This window comes from Accipiter gentilis, chromosome 31 (genome assembly GCF_929443795.1).
Source record: "Accipiter gentilis chromosome 31, bAccGen1.1, whole genome shotgun sequence".
Classification (NCBI taxonomy): domain Eukaryota; kingdom Metazoa; phylum Chordata; class Aves; order Accipitriformes; family Accipitridae; genus Astur; species Astur gentilis.
Genome location: NC_064910.1, coordinates 8,166,155 through 8,187,556, shown reverse-complemented (window position 1 = coordinate 8,187,556; position 21,402 = coordinate 8,166,155). Strand labels below are relative to the sequence as shown.

The window sequence follows — 21,402 nt, the reverse complement described above, 5'->3', positions numbered from 1 at the left end:
CAACCTATCCTATGGCTTGGCTTTTCTTTTTCTACTCAATTTTTTCCCTATTGGGTAAGTTGAATCTTCCTTGCTCTAATTTGAATCCACAACTTCTTTTCCTATATGCTACGGACATGAGCAAATTATTCATAGCCTCCTTGTGGCAGCCTTTTATGCATTTGAAGACTTAGACCATATTTTCCCTATTTTAACTTTTCTGATTGGTCATATTCTCTAGATAACTCTTGCTTTTGTAAGAATTGTCCTAATTTGGTCCAAATCATCTTCAAAATACAGTGCTCAAAACTGGCATATAGCACTTGAGATGAAATGGTGCTAGCATCAGGTGAAGTGGAAGGACTACTCCACCTGAGATGGTCTCCTGTACACATCAGTCAGTATGATGAGCTTCTTGCACAATGATGTTATTGCTGTTTCGTATTTAGTTTGTGAGCTCCAGATTGTGTTACTTCCCCTCTTCCATTCCCCATTTGTATCTGTGCATCAAATTATTTTTGCATATATAACAGAACTTTCTACTTGGTATACAAAAAATGTTCTTTTCAAACTATGGTTGTACTTTCCCAAGGTAACCCTGATTTCTATTCTTGTCCTCCAGTGCACCCACAGGCTTTCCAGCTTGGTAATACTTGCAAACATAATAATCACACATTTAGTTCTGTCGCCTATGTCCTTAAATATACTGAATAGTGTCAGACCTAAGATGGCCACCATCTAACATGACAGTGAATCATTAGCTGGCACATTCAGTAGCTTTGCATGAACCCCATAAGTAGCTTCACCAAGACTGTATTTATAGGAATGTCATGATATTTAATGGAATGCCCTAGGATACCAGTTATCATTTGATTTGAATGCTCTTGACCAAGTCATGTTGGTTGGAATTTATATCTATGTTATCTTGTAGACATTTAGAAATAGCTCAATTATTCCTTTCAGTATTTCATATTAAGTGGTATGTAACACCCTTTCTCCCTCCTCTTTTTCATCTCACCTCCCTTTTCAAGATGTGCTACCTTCTGGAGCCTTCCCTTATCTTCCGCAGTTTGCCAAGATAAACACTAGCAGCTCAAGGACTGCTAACCCATATTCTCTGAATATCTTAGAACAAACTTCCATTAGGAGCTTCATAAGTAAACACACACAGCTGAATTGATGTGATGCCTGCTAATGCATCTGCCATCACATTCCATCCTTTGCTTGTAGGCCATGCCCTTGAACCGGTCTGCACCAATTGCACCTTTTTAGGTTGTCCACAATTTGGGCAGGACCTGTTAGCGCATTGCCCAGTAAAACCAGGTGCCACGCTTCATCAGTTCTCAAAGCACTACTGTGATACGCAGACTGACTGCCACTACTGAAGGTGATGGTGATGTCTAGTGTTCCTCAGAGGGGAGGATCCCTCACTCAGTACATAAAGTAGCTTTTCACTTCAGTTACCTTCTATCCAAATAATTAGTTGACTCGTTTTCCTAGCATCCTATAATGAATACCCATCCAACAGTTACACTCAACATTACGAAGGTGTTTCCCCACTGAAGCCTCCCTGTGCCCTGCTGGACTCATCCTGTAAATCCATCCCATCAAACATACCCTTTCCCCCCGTGCACAGGCCTCTTCTCAGCCCAGAGAAGACTGGTCTGCTTCTCTGACTGTACAGCTACAGACACACCACCACACACATCCTTTTCCACCACCTTTTTACCTTCCTTCACTGTCTGTAACATCTCGGTGCTCACACACACCAACGTCTTTACTCTGAAGGCCCTTTTCAATCCACCTACCAGCTTTGCCATGATACTGGGAACCTGGCTTCTGCCTTGACACTGCTAGTGATGTGTACTTAGTGTCTGTGATTCAAAATCACCCTTTGTGTTTTGTCCCATTTTCCCTGTCACACCACAGGAACTTTCTGTAAACACCAACCGAACTGCACATTGTTTCTCCTCTGCTCCCAACATACAATCAATACCAATAAAATGACTGCTATGCCCAGGCTCTATTTACTGCAATACATGTAATGGTCTTTGCTACCTGTGCTCCTGTTTCTCTGTCATCCTCATGGATTTAGGATTCATCTTTCTGTTATTTCGATCTGCATCGCCCAGCACAACAGGGTTCCCAGTCCCACAGCGGTATGTCTGGAGGCTGCTATTATAACAATGTTTTTCATAAGGCAGACACTCTAACGAAGGCATCAAGCACTTTTGCTCTTCAGACAACTCTCCCTGATGAGACGCCAGACATCCTAGTCATGCCAATTAGAACGCAGCCGACTTAGAGACAAGGATCATCCCATAAGAGATGGTATCAGAATGCTCCTGTGATAGTAGGGAACAAAAGCTCTTTATCATCATCTTAAAGATTTTATATGTATCTGTACAGGCCTGACTTAGGACTGCAGAGTAGTATCACCTACAGAGGATCAAGACCTGATCTGCTTCTGGGAGGGGCTTTCTAGTTTCTTTAAGCAATTACGTTCTGCCCTTGTTCCTGTGAGAGTCTTTGTGGCAGAGTGCCAGACGGGCAGGCAAGGCAGGGGAAATACCTTATCTTCAGCAAAAAATCATCAGATGCAACCCGTGCAGGATTTGCTACCTCATCTGTCAGCCAGAATTACTGTAAGGGGTAGAAGAGTCATATTCACTATTTATTTTCTTTCCCATTGCCCAGAGGTCTTTACATCCTCCCACCTCCAACTAGAGAAGGTTTCTTGGCAGTATACATGCACTGTTGTTCCAGCCAGAAGGATGAAAGGTGGTGAAGTAATCCAGGAGATAGTACAGTGAAATGAGTCGGTAGTTTAAGGTGGTCTGAGACTCTACTAGGAAGCTCTAGGTACCCTGAGGGGCACCAAGAAGCCAAAAGCTTTCTTGGGAAGTGCCTGTTCGCAAAAGAAGTGCTGCTTGCACACCTTCCGCAGTTCGGCGACTGCCTGATCACCTTGAACAAGCTCTCCCTGTCTTACCTCATCCGGTCATGAGGTAGTCCGGGCGCTTTTGTGGTTCCCCACGTGGCAAAGCACAGCATTTAAAGAACCGGATAGCCAGAGTGGAACCAAAAGTACTCAAAAGCAGAATGTAATTCCTGCTTCTGCTGCACATTGCATGCACAGCACAGCAGCCAGCGCAACAGCTCCCAGCTGGTAAATGCCACTTTTAGGGACACAACATAGTACAAAATGCAAGTGGTGGCATTCTCCGTCGGAAGCTGGGCGAGTTTGAGAGGCCACAGCCGTCACAAATGCCCCGTGTTTCACTTCTCTGATGAAGCAAGGCTGAGCCTCTTGCTTCTGCGTTACACTCGGGAGATTTTCTGAATAAAACTAGAATTTGAATCATATTCTTCAGTTCTTATTACAACATGTTATTTTAAACAATATGCTATTCAACTTGTTACTTAATAACCTCATAAGCTAATAAAGGATATTGCTGGCAGCGATTTGTCTGTCGTTCGCTCACAGTGAATAACCTTGTGATTGCATCTTTCCCTGGTTTCCTTGGAGCTGGCTTGGCCTCAGGCTTTTCGAAAGGTGAGTGAGCCCCTTCTTCCCATCCAGTTAAGTCACCAACAATGGGAATATACCACATCAGAACTTGTCAAGTCATCAAGCTGCTTTGTGCATAATGTCACCATGTATTAAAACTAGCATTTAATGTAGGCTCTTGAGGTCTTCTGCTGCCATGTGAAACCCCACCCGGAGGTTGCTGAAGCCCTCCCTTCACATCTTTCCCACAGCCACCAAACACACACGGACAGTCGCAAGACCAGCTGCTCTGTCTGCGTTCTTCATCACATCTGCAGCTTCCAGACTGACCCCCCAGGATAAGCCCTGAAGCCAAGGGAACCACAGCCACCTTCTCAATTCCCTTCCACAAACCAGAATCACCCAAGCTCTTCTCTGCTGGCTCTGACAGCGGCAGGGTGGGCTGTCTCAGTATTCCCTAAGGAGGGATATTCCCCTGCTGCAGCCCCATTAAATGCAGGTATCTCTTTCCTTCAGTATCTTACTAAAGCAGCTTTTTTTTTCAGACTAAAGCTCTGATCTTATAGATGAAATTTCTTCTGCCTAAATATTGTGGAAATGAATGTGTACACTTCTCATTGATAGTTGTGTATTATCCTTTAATGTGTGTCAGACTGGTTGCGTGAACAATAAGATGAAGATAAAACATTAATCTTTATGTACAAAAGGAGATCTCTCATTGACTTGTTATTGTGCATTGGTTTATACACACACAGAAAGTGAATGAGAAATACATACCTATTTCTGTCTATTGACAGACAGATATACTGAGTCTATACAGGTGTATCGGGGGGGGACGGACGGACATGTGCTGCTCATATGGATAACCGCAGCAAAGACAAACTTAACATTACCCAGAGATTTAGGGATTGATTTTTTTTTAGAGATGGCCTCAGATATTTTACCCATTTCCTTTAAATCAAAAGCCTTTGTGCGCACAAAATATAGCAGAGGCTCTTTATAACATTTAAATCTCATACCTGAAAATGAACATCTTATGCCTGCAAGGACTGCAAAGAGTGGTTATTCTTGCCATACATCTGTGCAGGCAAAAGGTCAGAGGCAGAATATTAGAGCCTTTTGAAAGTCATACCTCTAACAGCAAGCAAAGCTAACTTGTGGATTCCCTGCATATTTTAAAAGCAAACATACTCAAAACTAATCCAAACAACTTTACGCAGGGAGATAACACCCCCTGTAGACAACAGTGTCATTGTTTTATAACACTGCTTATGCATGCATATTTAATTCCACACTGTTGTAGCTTTGCTCATTTATAAAACACCAGTTATTTTAAGATAGGCTTTACAAATGCATATGGCATTTAGTATATCCTGGCCTACATATTTCCCTTTGTTTATTAAATCACTACATGCATTTGTGTCAGTGTACACACCCAATTCCTTAATTTCAGACAAAGCTATTCTAAAAGATTTGGCTAAGTATTTCCGACATTTCTTTCTTCTCTAAGCTGCTCTGTGAGGTATTTGACTTTTGGTTGGATCTATACCATGGATGCCAGGAGAGTCTTTTTTACACAAGAAACTGCTATGTTTGCATCAAAGTCTATTTCACTGCTGGAAAACAGCCATATTGCAAAATAGCCTGACACAACCGAAAAAGCAAGTTCTTTTTGAAAAAGACAGCTTTCTTTGCAGCTGTAGCCAGGGCAGCATTAAAGCAATGTCTTTTTTATGTGGAGAGAAACATTTTTCTTGTCATTTCAGAGCCTGTATTTGACAGACAATACACACCAATTTCATTCACCATTATGTTCACTGTCCCTCCGCGAGCAACTTTCCTCTGTTAGAGCATGTGTCTCTGCTACAGCTCCTCAGCTGCTGATTTTTATATATCCTAATATGCAAATTCACACAGGTATTGCTTGTAGTTTTGCTCTTGTAATAACCTGTTAGCATATGTTAATTGTTTCTGCCCTTTAGAGGATTTATAGCAAAGTGTATCAACCCCAAATGACACAGCTTAACCTTTTAATTCTTGCAAAGACTTGTGCCTTTAGCTTCAGAAACTTAAGAATTACTCCTCCTGGGGTGACTAATTTCACACAGCCATTAAAGAGCCACTTTGCAGCCTGAGAGAGGCCAAGTAATCCCCCACTAGTTCCCCAGAAAACTCTGGAGAGCAGGAGTGCTGCTTTCACATGGGGCGGTAAGCCAGCACCCCACCAGCCCTCCCACTGCCTTTGGTACCAGGAGTGCTGAAAAGCTAAAAATTGAACTGAATGAACCAAATTGCTCCTACTCACCCCATGACACAGCAAACTGACTTTTGCGAGATAAGTGTCCATGAGAAGGGAACTGCATCCCCTTATATCACCGCTTCACAGCTTGTCTTCTTCAGCACAGGGATTTCCTAACACTCGGTGGGAAGAAACTCCCTGACACCATAAAGTGTCTTCCAATGGTGACCACAGCTCTTCAAAAGGGCTGATGAACTCAAGGACTAGCAGAGAGCTGGGTGCCAGCATTAAGGGCAGTTGGATGAAAAAAAAAAAAGAAGTGGGTGTCCCAGCAGATTAGGAGGCCAAAGGTGGCTGGTAAGCCACGCAATCCATGAAGGGCTGTGCTGGTTGTGCTTGTCAGGTTTCTCCTGCTTGCGGTTGCAAAGACCCACCCCTGACTCACTGGGCTGAGGCAAACGTTTCAAAGAGCTTAAAATGATGTTTGGGCTAGGGTATTGCCCTGCTAAGCCCTCATTACATCCCGTGGCTCTCCTATGGTGAGGTGCCAGGGCAATCAGAGGAGGTGGGCACACCTTGTTCACCCACAACTTTAGGTGGCCAGCTCAGGCTAATGTGGCAACTTAGCACAAGGAGGTGCTTGGTCAGATGTCTAAGGAGAAATGTCTGCAGTAGGGTGGGAAGAACCTCAGGTCAATTTGGAGCAGACTGCTTTGTATTTAGAATTAAAACTCTCTCTGAGTGCTGACATGCTCACATATCAGAACCCATTACCAAACAACTCCAAGCTGGAAATATGTGGAGAACTGTAGCAGCTTTGCTTAAGTTGATACAATAAGATCAGTAGGGCAGTGGATAAGATTACCATCACAGACCAATCCGAACCACTGTGTTAAACAACCCCAGGCTATACAGATTTGGTGTAATTCTGTCAGGTGGAGAGGAACGTGTCCAAAACAGGGCTCCTCGACCTGCAGCCCCAGGTTCAAATTCCAGGTGTGTGCGTCCCTGCTAGGGGGGCTGGGGCACAGCTCTCACCTGCAGACCCTATTTTGCAGAGGACAGTCCTGAGCCTGGAGGCAGGAGTCTCCTTCACCCCAGGGCTGAGGAACAAGAGGAGAAACGTGCTCCCTGGCCCCATTTCTTCCCCTTCTCCCTCCTCCAGCACTCACTGTCTCCTGCCCTGCTCCCGCTGCAGGCACCCTGGGACACAGCAAGAAGCATGTGAAAAAAGGCTGTGTGCAGGAGCACTGGTACTCGCTGCTTTCCTCTATTCTCTGCCAGACCAACCCTACCGTGCTAGATCTCCTCCTCGCTTGTTCCTGGTATGACTCTCCCCAAAATCTCAATCGATCAGAGATTTGGGCATCACTACAAATAATCAACTATTCCTCAGGGCAGGGCAGAGGAGAAAAATGTCTTTAAAGGGAGCGTTGGGATTATACAAAGGGAAACCACCTTGCCCGTGAGGTGCGGGGAGCCTCTGGCTGGACAGCTCCTGTGTCCAGCCATGGAGGCAGTGAATCCCCTCATCTATGGCCACTGGGAGAGCAGAAAACTGTACACGTGGCCAGCGCCCTGCAAAAATATCTGTGATGCTGCAGCAGATGGAATCTGCTGTCACTCAGGGCATCAGCAGGTTGCCTCTGGGGCCAGGAAAAGGCTTTTGTCACCCTACAGGACAAGTGGCCTGCTATGTCCTGAGGTCTTCTTTTGGCTTGGTGTTCCCCCACTCTGAAGCTCAGACTGATCCCAACTGTAGAAGAGCAACCATGCAGGGGAGCTCCACAAGGGCACAAAGAAACCTTTTCTTCATTTGCTTGGCCAGCATCTACTCCTTACATTCTTAATATCAAACTTGTGACCAGACAGATTCAGGGCAGGGACGAAATGTCTCCCATGTATTGGAAGACCTAAAGATTTTTTTCCCCTTTTGGCTGTTCTCTGAAGTGAAGAGCAGAGGTGTCCTCCTAGGATTGCTTGAGCATACTTCACCTAACTTGTTTATTGTCATTGCAAAACCTCAGACAGTGGTGCTGCTTCCAGTCTTTTCTGTTCTCTGCCTGTAGCACACAATATGTGTCCAGAGGAATGATTTTTTTTTAAACTCTAACCCAATTATATAATACAGACAACAGGGTAAAATTTAACAATCTGCAGTAGACATGATCTTATGGTCTCTCCTGGCTTTAAACTCCAAGAAGCTGCAGGGTAGTTAATTTTTGTTTTTAAACGAGGAATGAATAATGATAAAGATGGATAAATTAATAAGCAAAGCTCAAAGAAGACAATAAATAAATAGTGTGTTGAGCATGCCAGGCAGTTACTAGTATTTCTGCCTCAATGCTATGGTGAAAAAGAAGGCCTAGAGGTCTGAGTCACTCATCCCACACAGGGCACTGCACTTAATGTGTGCTCCTGGGTTTTGAACTGCCATACAGCAGCTCTGAATGGGGACACTTAGTGGCTTGATATTTCTGTTTCACAATACTTGCTAATGCATTTTATTTTTTGAGTATCCCTTTGAACATCCTTTAAACAATGCCCTGAAATGCAAAAATCACAGGCAAAAATATCTTATTCTGTCTGCTGCTTGTTCCCTGCTGTCCTTCTAATAATGTTTTTAGCAAGGGAGAATCAGGGAACAACATCACTGAAGGCAGAGCCATCAGCTCGTGCTCACCAGTGTTGTGACTGTCATGACAGGGCTGCCTCATGCTTTCTTACAGGTAAGGTCATTCTTTACGAGTTAATATAACTTCATAAAGTTTTGTGAGTCTTACCAGGCACTTTACAAGGATTTGACTTTTTCTCCAAGTCTCTATCTTCATTTCTGGATTCAGGAGAGTGAATGGCTTTGTCCTGCTTCTCCTTGTTTGCAGTAGTATTTGGAACGGTTATGTTTTGCAAGGCTGGCTTTTTAGGCAATGGAGGTTTGCTACTAAGCTGTTCAGAGGACTTTGCTTTGGGTTTGATCTTTTCATTTAAAGAATCACCGATATTTGTATCAGCTGTTTTTTTGATCTGTGCCTTATCACCTTTTAGAAAGGAAGTCAATCCCTCATTTTCTAAATGAAGCTCTGCACTGTATCTTTTAATCCCTTTTGATTCTGGTGATGAGTTGTCTCTATATTTCAAGGACAGTGAGGTGGATCTAAGTTTCACTTGAAAAGGACTTTTATCTTCACAGCTTGGCTTATTCTGAGATACTACCAAAGAATCATTTGGCACCAGCACCGAATCGACAGCCGGAGAAACACAGCCAGCCAAAATTTCTGCAGGTTGGCCTGTATTGTCAGAGTTGGACTCTGGCAGCAAAGCCTGCTTTTTGTTGCTGCTTTTTATCTCCTCCAGGTCTGATCCCTTCTGCAAGTCTTCTTTCCGCTTCTCATTTCTTGAAGAGATCTTTGCTTTGGACAGGAAGAATCCGGTATTTAACAGGCTTTCCAACTCTGATCTTTCTGGGAAGTGTAGGCTTCTGGTCCTTGGTCTCTCCCGCGCAGAGGAGACAGAAAACTTCCTCAGGGCATTGAGTTCATTGGCTACTTTTTCAGCTTTCTTCCCCAAAAGTTCCTCCTTGTGGACCAGGAACTGACTATTCTCCTTACCAGAAGCAGCTGCCTCTTGTGAAATCTTTGTTTTATCTAGAGAGCAGGAAGCAGATGACCCCATCCGTGTTGAGGAAGCAGGATGTGAAACATGGAACGAGTCCAAGGGCTGGAAAGAACCTGTGGAAAATTGCTTGCTGGACTCTGACAATAGAACAACCTCTTTCTTTGCCTCTTTATTACAGGGCATTTCCACAGGTATCTGATCATCCTGCCATATCTTCTCTTCTGACCCCGCCAAGAAAACAATAGTATTCTTACTAATTGAAATATCTTCTTCGGATGGTATTTTATTTACTGAAAACACAGTAGGAAGCTCCTTATTTTCTTGATTTAAAGTATTGATTGACACATCATTCACACCCCCAGACAACAGAACCAGTGTTTCTGAGGAATCTTCTTGCTTTTGTACTTCTCTGTCTGGACTGGAGTAGGAAAAATTTGTGGAGTCTTTGCCTTCTAACAGCAATGAGGACTCAGACTTCACACACGTTGTTTCCAGTGTTGGTTGGCAGCCCTCCGGTTTCTTCTCTGGTAGCAGGGCTTCCTGTACAACGGCAGACTCAGAAGTAGGCTGAGTCATTGCTGGTCTCAAAGCAGGGGGAAGGTCCTCAGGCACTCTGGGCTTTGGCCAGGTAGCTATATCCTGCGCTGCAGCTGCGCCACATGGCAGTTCTTGATTGCTGGGTTTGAATACAGCATCTGGCAAGTCTGCCTGCACCTCCTTTTCATCATCCTCTTCTTCTTCTGGGGTACAGCTCAAATCAGTCAGAGATTCAGACTGGGTCCTCTGCAAGAAAGAAATTCAAGAGAGCTCCATCACCACGTACAGATTTACTTTTTTTCTTATTCATCATTGCATTTACAACCAAGACCTTAGAGAGGAAGGCAATACTTGCCTCCAATGCTGAGCTTGCTTTTTTCTTAACCTACATATTGGATGCTTTTTTATCTAAGCAGATCCTGGAATAATGTATTTAACCAATATAAAAGCAATCAGTGACACTTTCTTCAGCACAACTAGTGCTTTCATGCCTTTGTAGATGGGAAGTTCATCAAAACAATGGCCATTAGACCGTCCTTGGCACTTGATTCCCCAGAGCATACTGGGTATGTTGTGTTGCTCTTGGAGAAAAAGCAGCACTTGAAAGAGGAAAATCTGTCCCTTTGTATTTTGCTACTGCATACTAGCATTAAAAATAAAACAACCCATTCTAGCATGACTCTGAAGAGGGAAGGGTACACAGAAGGAAGAGCAAAAACCTACCAAGTCCATCCGGTTATGACACTCTATGCCAGCTGAGCATCTACCCACATATGGCAGTCTTCTGTCTAATCCCACTGCCATACAGCATTACAGCCTTGCCTCATTTGTGTAAAAGTCTTCTTTTTCTTTCAAGAGTTAGAGTATTTGATAGAAGTTTGTAAATGCATATGTAGTTATCTGTGAGGTCTTGTGATTAAGCTTCAGGTAAGGACTGGCTAAATATACAGGGTTTTTTGAAAGCACATTATTAAGCTGCTGAATATGCCTTTTCATATGGTGCCTGTATTAGCTCACTGATTGACTGTAGTTTGTTGGGTAAATATGTTTTTTGGATATAAGCTCTAATTCTAATAACACAAAACTTGCACTCTGAAGATACTTTTAGGGTTCTTCCAACTTCTTGTTTTGCAAGTGTAATTGCAAAGACAGAGCTGCAATGCCACCTGCATTCGCAACCCATATACACAGGAACATAAAAGCAGAAGACATCAGTTAGCCAGAAGCAAGGTGCACAGAAAGAGTCAGGTAGGAAAATAATAAAAATTAGATTATTGAAAGATGTGAACACTCTCCATGGAAAACCAGTCATCTGGCAGTTTATAGGCAGACTCGACAAAGCAATTGTATTTTGGTAACATTGTTACAATGGAAGAGGAGGTTTGATCAGTGAGTTACTGCTTTACATGCTTTTCTAAATAAGTGGCCTCACTATTGTGTTGCTCACAGTGGTGCTCTACCGAGCCCAAAGATCACTCACAGATTTTGGGAAACACAGAATATCAGCTAACTAATATTTAGAGACAGAGGGCATAATATTCCTGGTGTTAAGCAAGCCAATTTAATGCCTTAAATGTATTTAAAAAACTGAAAGAAACGACAAACAATAAAGTGCAAATACTGTGGTAAGAGCTGCAAACTTCAGTTCTAAAAAGAGAAGAGAAGAAGAAAAATTAAACTATGTCCTTCATAAGATATGACAAAGAATCAGATAAATGGTGTTTTAAAAGGATGGGTTTAAAAATTGTTTAATAGTATAAACTTTTTTTTTTTTCCTGTGGAGACTTATTTTAAGTCTCTGTAGTGCACATAAAGGGTTTACAAGTATTGGGTCATGGAGAGGGCTGAATTCAGAACAGTCCTAATGTACAGAATTTGGCTCCAATTAATAGGTCACAACTTATTCTTTCTGTACTTTTTGAAAATATAAGCCCAATTATATTTGGAAAGTTAAAACTGCTCTGCCATCAATACTCTCTCAAAGACTCTAACTCTCTCAAGGATCTTTCAGACTAGGAAAAGGACACAAGTTGACCATAACGTTTTGCAAAAAAATTTTCTTAAGTAAGAAGTTATGCAATCAGCCCCAACTTCTGCATCACAAACAAGATAGTAAATTGTACTGCACAGTAAATTTAAGAAGAAATTGTGACATAAAATGCTGCATCAAGAGTTAAGAAGTTAATATTTCATCTGTTCCTAGTGTCTACTCCAGACACATAGCCTCATCATATAACAGCTATTAAAACCCAATGAAATATCCATGCCGAAATCTGCCTTTTCTTATATCTGAGTTTGAAATAAGTCCAGTAAGGACTTCCTGGTTTTGTGTCAAAGGCGACACTGTTTATTTTCACAAGTACCTGAGAAAATCTTCTCATTTTACTGGATCTCTGGTTCCGAGGTTTTATTAAAAGCTTGTGTTTAGCAGCAGAATTATCCAAGCAAGAGGAAAGCTCAGGTGGAGTGTCAAAACTGGCTGCAGGCGAGATGGTATTGTCAGATATCTGGGGAGGTCCAGTTTTAGCACTTCCATGCCTAGGGAACAGCTGACTGTCTGTAAAGCAAGATCTAAAAGAAGGACCCAATGTAACCTGAAAAAAATAAATCCCCAAACAGAGAATCAAACAAAGAAACAAATAAACAACAATAAAATAACAATTCTACAAATAAGGGCCCATGTTTACTTTAAGGTTGCCTCTTTTCCTTTTTGACACCTCTTTAAAATACATTGCATTTCCTAATGTTGCACATGGAGTACTGGTGTTAGAAATTCTGCAGTTTTAGCTGCTTGAGTATCGTGCTATACTGTCCCGAGGGAAGGACCAAGTCACACTTAACTAGAAGATCTAAAGCACACAAATACATGGCCAGCACATTTTAGAAAACAGGTTTATGAAGAGTACTCAGTTACAGAACCTACAGGGCCAGTTTCCTTTCTGGGTCTGTCTAGGTTCCTACCCACAGTTCTGCTGGGCTGGAGTATCTGTAGCTTCCTATACATCATCAGGTCCCTTCCAACTCTACAACACCCTCCTAAAGACAAAAGAATCAAACATCAGTGGCATTGACACTTAAGTCAGCTTGCGTTTTCTCCTCATGTATTTATATCTGCAAAATAACTAGTGAGTTTACTTGAAATGTAAAATTTCATTTGCAGACTATTCTGAGGAAGGAAATGATGGACAATTCCTACTAGAGGCCAATAACCCATCCAGAAACAACTCCTTAATGCTCCAAGGGGTGCAGTACTTTCACGAAGCTGGAATCCAGCTTTCCTGTGCCCTTCACCAAGAACTACCCTAGTCCCAGGGCTGAGGCAAAAAGGAGACTGAAAAATTCATGAAAAATGACTCTAAAAAGGGTTCTTCCTTTCTCTCAGATTCAGTTTTTGCAAATAGGCAAAACAGTATTTCCAAACTATGTCATGGCATTAACATGACCTCTGACAACTCGTGACAGCACTCCCTTTGCAGGCTTGAAATTCCTGTTCATTTCATCAGAGGAGCTTTCCTCCTTTGTCATGCTTTCTTCTGCGGGCTTTCTTCTTCCTTCTTCTTTTCTTCTTCTTTCTCTGGAAATGGTATTTTACTGAGGGGGTTGGATGGGAGAAGGGGAGAGCAGGATAGTGTCCAGGGAGGATAAAAGCGTCAGTGTTTTCTGCAAGTAGAATTCTGCATTATGCACTGCAGCCAAAAGATACTCTGTAGTGTAGCGAGGTCCTGCTACAGCTTCCTCAATGGCCAGGGGAAATCTCCCATTGATTTTAGCAGAGGCTGGATGCACAGCTTCCAATCATGCATTCTATTTAAGAAAAAAAAAGTAGCTCAGCCATTCTGAATAATGGATGCTCTCATTAATTTTCCCTCCACAATATCTGCAGTCTAGTACTCAAACATGACTAATGTACAACAAACAATATGTGGCTGCATTATACATTAGTACCTAACAGTGAATACATTGACATTTCAGCTCCATGATAAGGACGTAGCACATGTTCTCTTTCAAGGCACGTCATTATTTGCCTGCCTTTCTTCTGGCTTCTGCTTTTCCTCGAGAACTTTGGATGTCTTCTCATTGGCAGTGCTCAGCGTTGGCCATTACACTGGAAAATCAAGAATCTGGTTTGTTACTTAAATTTCAGGAGCCTGAGTGAATGCCAGCTCTGAGCCGGCTGCAGAAATTGCCTGTCCCACGAAGTCTGGCTCCAGCGAAGCCTGCGGAAGGAGGGGATGGCTGGCGGACCCCTTTCTCCAAATCTCATTGTGCACGTGGCTCAGTTGTCCTTCAGCTGGTCGTGCTGGGTGGCACAAGGTGGGGGGCCATGAGGAAGCCCCATCCCCAAAGCCCGGATGGGTCAGTTGCAATCCCTTTCTCCCTTCTTTGATCCAGGAAAGCTTCCAAGACACAGCAAGGTGTCACTGCTGCCCAAAAACTCAGGGTTGCTTTGTGCAAACTCTTCAGCCCTGCGAGCTGGTCTCCTCTGACTTCTAGAAGCAGAGCTAATCTCTCCGAAATGCCAGGTAGTAGACACTGCAGTTTGGGAGTAAAGCCTTCAGATGGGGCTTCTTTCTGGCTGTGTTCTGAAACAGGACGGGGATGAAGAGAGCTCTAAGCCAAACGATGGGGCATGTGGAAAAAGCTGAGCAACCACATAGTCACCACCGCGTCTCAGGAGTCAGCAAGTGAGTCAGAGAGTGATGTTAATGGAACAACAGGGAGACATAAATCCTCCTTTAGTGAATATGCATCTGGACTGGACAAATTTACAGGGAGCCTACACCAGTTCTCAAGAAATACCTTCTTCAAGTTTTCTGTTGTTTTTCTTTAAAAATATTAAAATTTCACTGCATATAAGCAGTTTTTCAAACAGCTGCCTGTGGAATCTAATGAGTGGCCAGAAATCTTTGCTGAGCCCTGCTGCAGCTGGCCTTGAAATAAATTTTGCATAATTACCAAGAAATAGTCAGCTCAGGACTAGCTTCTCTACTTCCTTTCTGCAATTCCCCTCCACCCCTTCTCCTATTTCTAGAAAACACTTTTCCCTTTACCCCCTGTGTTGTTTCTACCATGACTCCAGCTGTGGACAACTAGAAGGGACTCTTCAGAGCCTTTCAAAACTGGCCTTTAATCAGCCAGAACGGCTGGCTGCTGATTGAAGCAAGCCATCTATTTGCCTGTACTCTAGTCCTGAAAACATCACTTCAGCAAAATTCACAGCCGAAATCTGACTGAAGGCTGAACCTCAGACTTCTAAGCAGCAATGTCAGCCACTATCATCAGGCAAAAACTTTCTGCATCAGTGCAAGGTAACCTTGTACTTAAAGCAAGGGTCTGGGCAGATTTCAGAGGATGTAGATTTTGGTCACAGCTCCTCAACAAGCTTCCTCCCTTATCCTATGCATGTAACCCAAGCAGCTTTTACTGCAATTTCCCATCTTTAGAAAAGGGGATACTGTTTCAATGTCTAAATCTGGTTGGTTGTGCTTGCAGATTAAATCATGTCTGTGAAGACTGCTAAAGGATATGAGCTATTCTAGAGGGCTTAATTATTATCAATGGGCGATTACTTGGCATCAGAATTATGTTGATAAATAATAACTTTTATGTTAGACAGGCATTAAAAAAGCACAGCAAATAGACAGGCATGAAATTACATACATACAAGGTTGGTGTTTGCAGCAGACAGGCAACAAAATAATATTTATGTCTTACATTTCTTTAAAAAGCTACTACGCATAAATTGCTTGGCCCTTAATACATTTGGCAGAAGTTACCTGTTCTTCTTCTTCACTGCCTGTTCCAGCTAAACTCAAAGAGCTAAGGTGCTTGTGAGAGTCAGAGAACTGCGGGATGGAACGAGGAAGAGATTCAGTAAAAGATGACAAACGAGGTGTATATACTTGCAGAAACCATCTACACAAAGTGCACACAGATACTGACAATGTAAGTTGTTTTTCTCTATAGTCTTAAGGATTAGCAAGGACACTGCAAACATAAAGTGTAAGACGTGCAGATAAAGAATGAAATAATGTATAACAAAACTATCATTTAAAGTGAAAAAACAATTTCAAATTCTTTTATGTTTCTTTTTCCGATGACAGCCTCGACAAACATTAAAGAAGACAGCTCTCTTATCAGCATATTCAAGGGGGAATACAGATTTTTCAGCCTTTTTTTTTATGCCTGGCAGCTCTCTGTAGTCCCTAAAAAACCCCCAGCATCCCCATGCATGCATACAAACACATCCTCTCCTCTCCTTCCTAATTCTGCATTTTCTGGCATGATATTTATATTTTAACAGGAACAGAGATTCTAAGTAGCTGTTTACACAGAGAGAAAGCATTTTCCCATTTCAGGTAAGGTATTTCTGAATTGTTCAGAGATAAAGTAGTGATACCTTTAGCAAACCAACTAAATTTATTCTGTCTTCCACACACAGGTAAAACAAGTCATTAAACACTGATTTTTGTCAACACTAGAACTACTCACTCTTGTTGTTGTGCCTGAATTTAGGTTTTCATGGAGCAAAGACATTTCTGGAGGGCTCCTGGGTAACCCATCATCTTCAGAACTGGTCCCAGCATCCTCTGTTCGCTTTGCATGAAGTCCAAATGGAGGCGGAGGTCCCAATTTCATGGTAGGCTGGAGTTTCAACTTCAGTTTGGCACAAAATACATTAGCATGAGATACTGATGGAGGTTTCCCCAGTACATTTTTTAGCTAAGGTCAATGAGGTACCTTTATTTTAACTTCACAATTGAATGATCCTGGCCACAGGACATCTCACTTTAGATGTTCTCTTAGGGAGCCAAACAACCCATCCATTTTTCAACTATCATTTAAATAGAACCAAGATATGATACTGCACTTTAATTAAAAAATGCGACACTTAATGTAAGCTGCAGACAGATATTACTTACTAATCAAATGTTCAACCACAAATATTATCCCACAAAATCAAGCCTGGAAAGATGTTCCAGCTCCTGCATTTGAAAAAATTATGTTGTGTACATTACCTGTAAAGCTCTAATCCGATCAGAAACGTTTTCTTGAGAAAACACTCTTACTGGCCTTGCAGGCTCTTGCCCAGTCTCAGGGATGAAAATGCTATCATGTGATAAAGCTCTGCTTCCCATAATGCCTTTATGTGTCCTAGAATAATATAACAAATGAGTGAAAACATACAAGTTTTTTTTCCAGTCCTCTTACTCTTAACTCAGGTGGTCTGTTGAACATGGAGTGGGGGATAGGTGTGTGCAGCATACATCACACACGAGACACCAGACTTCTGCACGAATACAATACAGTCATTCAGGCTAATCTAGGTAACACCTTTAAAAACCAAATAAAAAATTGCAAATGCTGTTATCTGTCACTGTAACAAACTGAATCAAGATTAAAGACAGTTTTACCCCAGCAATTGAGTAATATCTTATGGCAAAGCTTCTGCCCCTTGGTTGGAAGCCAGCAGCTGGGTTGTGTGACAGTGCCACAGGCAAGCCCAGGTGCAAAATGAAGGGAGTTCACATAAATGAGCCTGTTCCTGAGATGGACTAACTTCTTGCTAATGTAAGAATGCATCTTGCAAATGACTGACCATTACCATAGGAAAAATAAGTACCTTTTACTATTTAAGTGCAGTACAGCATTTAATATGTCTCTGTCATACAGGTCATTAACAAAAATATTTCAGTCAATTTAATTCTCACATAGAATAATCTGCATAAATCCTTACAAGATGCTTACAAGGTCCTGTGCTCTATATCAAGTTCCCTGGGATTTTCTCTTACAAGCCTGGGGGAAACAGTTTTTTACGGACATTCTTTGTGGGCTAGTGAGACGAAGCGGAAGATGCTTTGCGGGGTAGCTTCTCTCATATTCTGTTTCCTACTTTTGATGCATGCGGTATGAAACTTCTTTTGCAGATTTACATGTGGGGCATGAACACCTTGTTTCCCCATGGGAACGGTACAGGAGACCCATGGACAGACAGCTAGCTGCTGGGAGGTCTCTCGTGCTCATTTTCCTCAGCTTAGCTCATAGCCTAACTGAGCAGGGATCAGAAATGTGTGCACGTAGCATTTCTTCTAGGACTCCCTTCTTTTAAGTTTTTTAAATAAGACAGCTATGAAATGGCAAACCAGGGTACAGAATACAGAACTGTTTGGGTTCATGTCACTATGAAGTTAATTGAGCAGGCATTTTAGAGAAAAAAAAAAAGAGTACTGTGTATTTTTGGATCTTGGATACTGTTACAGGGACATTCAGGAACATAGAAAAAGCATGGCAGAAAATAACATTTTCTGTGTAATGGCTGCTATAAATATGTTTGATAAAACAATAGCAGGAAAAAGCTGATCTCTATTCCTGCTGCAGAAGGAAGGAAAGCCTGCTGCTTCTGCTTAATGCATTAGAGACATTAGAACAATTTATCCAAGTGAAAATGTGATCTCTCCTATGCATCCAAGGTCAGACAGATCTATAGCAATTTGCAAAGTAAGTGCCAGTTAAGGCTGCGATGGCTGCTCAACGCACCAACATTTTACAAAGACTGCAAGAGCAGCCAGATAAGCAGTGTTGTTGCATGCGCACATTTATCGCAGTGTGCTACCTTTGCTTTCTCTTTCTAGCAGATGCATACCTCCTGGATGTGTAGTGGAGGTACCCTAGATGTCTCCTCAGATTATGAGTACTCAGATTAATTTTCCTTCCTTTCAAGGAATTTCCTGGTCTTTGTCTGTCTAAACAAATAGTAAGAAACAGTAATGTAACAACCCTGCGAGTAACGGCACAGGAACATGGCCAAAACAGCCAAAGACCGGTACCTACTTGGACACGACCTCGTTGAGTCATGCACAAGGGAAAGAAAATCTGACCATCTATGTCTTAAAAATGTGTTGTTGAACAACAAGGCCTTAGCCCCCTGTTAGACCTGGTGCTGCCAGGAACTCCTGGGGCTTCAAGCTGGACTAATGGTACTGTTGCCAATGCCACAAAAGAAAGAAAAAAAAAAAGTTAGTAATTTTTTTTTGTTGTTTGGCGCTGCCTGGTGGCCGCGTTGCATAATGTCCTTTTACATGGCCGGGATGGTTTGCCTTTCTCGGCCCTGGGCACAGCAGCATCCCTCGCTTGAGGACCAGGAGGCTTGTTCTGAGGCAGAACATCCACCAATGCAAGGACTTGCTTTATTGGCAGCCAAGGGGCTCTTCAGTCCATTTCTCCATCCAGGAACACATCTGAACTTCAGACCGGGTTTCTCATCATTACCTTTCACTAGTGGGTAACATTTTTGGCAATGGCTGAACAAAGAGGATTTTCACAGGCAGACAGATACACAGGCTGGGATTCAGCTGGTCTAACTTCAGATATTAAATCACAGGTATCTACATCGGAGCTGGTCACCGGGGCTCCTGTTTACATTTAGTGGGGAGAAATAGGCATTTCTAGAGTCTGGTTCACTTGAACAACTTGAGACATCTACACAAGAATGACACAAGCTTTCTTAGTAATGTTGACTTCTCTCTGCTGATTATAATAGGCAGCTGGTGACTAACTCAGATGCAGACATTTGTCCTTTGGTCAGATGAATCCCATGTATACAGGGGAAATAAAGGCTTCACAGTCTCTGGTTCCTGCTGATATCATTTGTAGTCATCCCCTTATCCCTTCCTTGCTTTCAAAACCTGGCGTAAATGGTTGCGCATCTAAATTTCTTTAACAATCCTTAGGAGTTACATTTTGGGGGCATAAGACAATCCTGGTAAGACATAAGCTGAGTACCTAATTCATTTTTGAAGATGGGAATTACATTCTTTTGAAATGATAACCCAAGGCTTATTTATGATTAAATGAAAGCTTTTTTAGTTATTATTTCTTGCTGCACCCCATCCAATTCCCTTGTGATTTGTCTTGCATCAGCCATTTTAATTTTACTTTCCTGAAAAAGGCAACTATTTGAGAATGAAGCATTCTGAACAAGAGGAGGAGGCAATTTTGGGGTGTCTTTAGTCTACAAACATTGTAGCAGTTCTGTATTTGTTTACCAGCCAGAGTCTGGTAAACTTGAGACTTACTCAAGTTCATCTTCAGAATCATAATTAACGTGCATGTCATGAGAGGCCGTGACATCACTTGTTGACTGGAATAACTTCAGACTGCTGCTCCCAGAAGACGATGTCTCTTTCCTTTTCTTTTTACCAAAAAACTTTTTGAAAGATTTGAACTTTGATTTTTTCTTTCCTAAGTGAAGAAACATAAAGAAGATGGAATCAGCAGCATGTGTGAGTTTTTTTGAACAGTAATAATTCCTTTATAATTTCTGCATAAGTAGATTTTTTTCCTGGAAAATGCAACACAGTCCAGTCTTGCATTAATATCTTTCAAGACTATACTAATAGCATGAAATTACTATTATCTTGGAGAATGGATTGCAATGTTTATGACACATAAGAAATAACCTATGGTGTAGAATCTTTCCTAATAGAGTTTCTACTTGCCTCTTGAGATAATTAGACTGTGAAGAAAAACCTTGGTATTAACAGCCTGGAATACAGAGAAGAAATTACAACTTGGAAACCCACTGCCTTTGTTCAGCAAGCTAAATAGTGATGATAAGGACAATGTTACCAAAACCAATTTAAATGTAGAAAAGGCTTACATAGGTGGAATGTGCAGTGTTGGGAGGCTAATGCTTTTAAAATGTCAGTTCTATAATACATCCCAGAATATTCTGAATGCTAATTACAAGACTCAGTGCATCACAAAGTATTACACTAGAAATCAAGCAATAATCTTGAAAAGCAATGCTAGTCTGCTCAGTGAGAAAAGACCTGAATTAGGATCAGCTGCAAGCTCTGTAGGAAACTACTTAAAATGAAATCAGTGTTTTGCACAAGACATCCAAAAAACTTGTGCCTGTCCCATATAAACTGGTGTGACAGCGCTGCGAGGCATCCCGGTCAGCATTTCACTTATTGTTGGATCTTGTTGGGTAAAACAGTTAACTTGGTCACAAGATGCTACAAAAAATCTTATTTCAAACTTCTGAAAATGTCAAAAATATAACAGCTCTTGGAGACAGGAGGAGAGAAAGGGAGAATGCGCTCTCTAAACAGATTCACTTCTATGATAGAGCTAAGGCACAGAGGCTCAAGAAGTCACAGCACTTTTCATTCACTGGGGAAGGAAGCAATTCTACCTGAATTGTCCTCTCCATCTCCTTCAGTCTCTCGCATCTTAGGCTCCATTATCCTTGAGGAACTCAGATGACAGTCACTAAAGGAGGTAGAAAAATTGTTGGTCATATCAACAAAATAACAATACCTTACTATATATGTGTATACATACATACAGGCAAGTTACTAAAACATAAAAATATAAAATAATACATTATGTGTATGCCTTTATTTATAAATACATAGACAATATATGTCTAAATATATGTATTGTATCTATATATAAATATACATAAAACATAAAAATATCCCATAGGATGAAGCTTATTAGGCTAAGGTATAAT

General features: G+C 41.8%; 1 protein-coding gene across 1 annotated transcript in view; it reads right to left on the bottom strand.

Annotated features, from left to right (window-relative positions):
• The window catches only part of CRACDL (CRACD like), a 67,180-nt gene that overhangs the window by 7,127 nt on the left and 38,651 nt on the right, over positions 1-21,402 (bottom strand). The window contains exons 2-8 of the mRNA XM_049834468.1: positions 21,082-21,158; positions 19,958-20,123; positions 16,901-17,036; positions 16,374-16,538; positions 15,659-15,727; positions 12,245-12,475; positions 8,513-10,127 (exon numbers count right to left, since the gene is read on the bottom strand). Coding sequence (XP_049690425.1) covers positions 8,513-10,127; positions 12,245-12,475; positions 15,659-15,727; positions 16,374-16,538; positions 16,901-17,036; positions 19,958-20,123; positions 21,082-21,130 — 2,431 coding nt within the window. The 5' untranslated portion in view covers positions 21,131-21,158. The remainder of the gene's footprint in view (positions 1-8,512; positions 10,128-12,244; positions 12,476-15,658; positions 15,728-16,373; positions 16,539-16,900; positions 17,037-19,957; positions 20,124-21,081; positions 21,159-21,402) is intronic.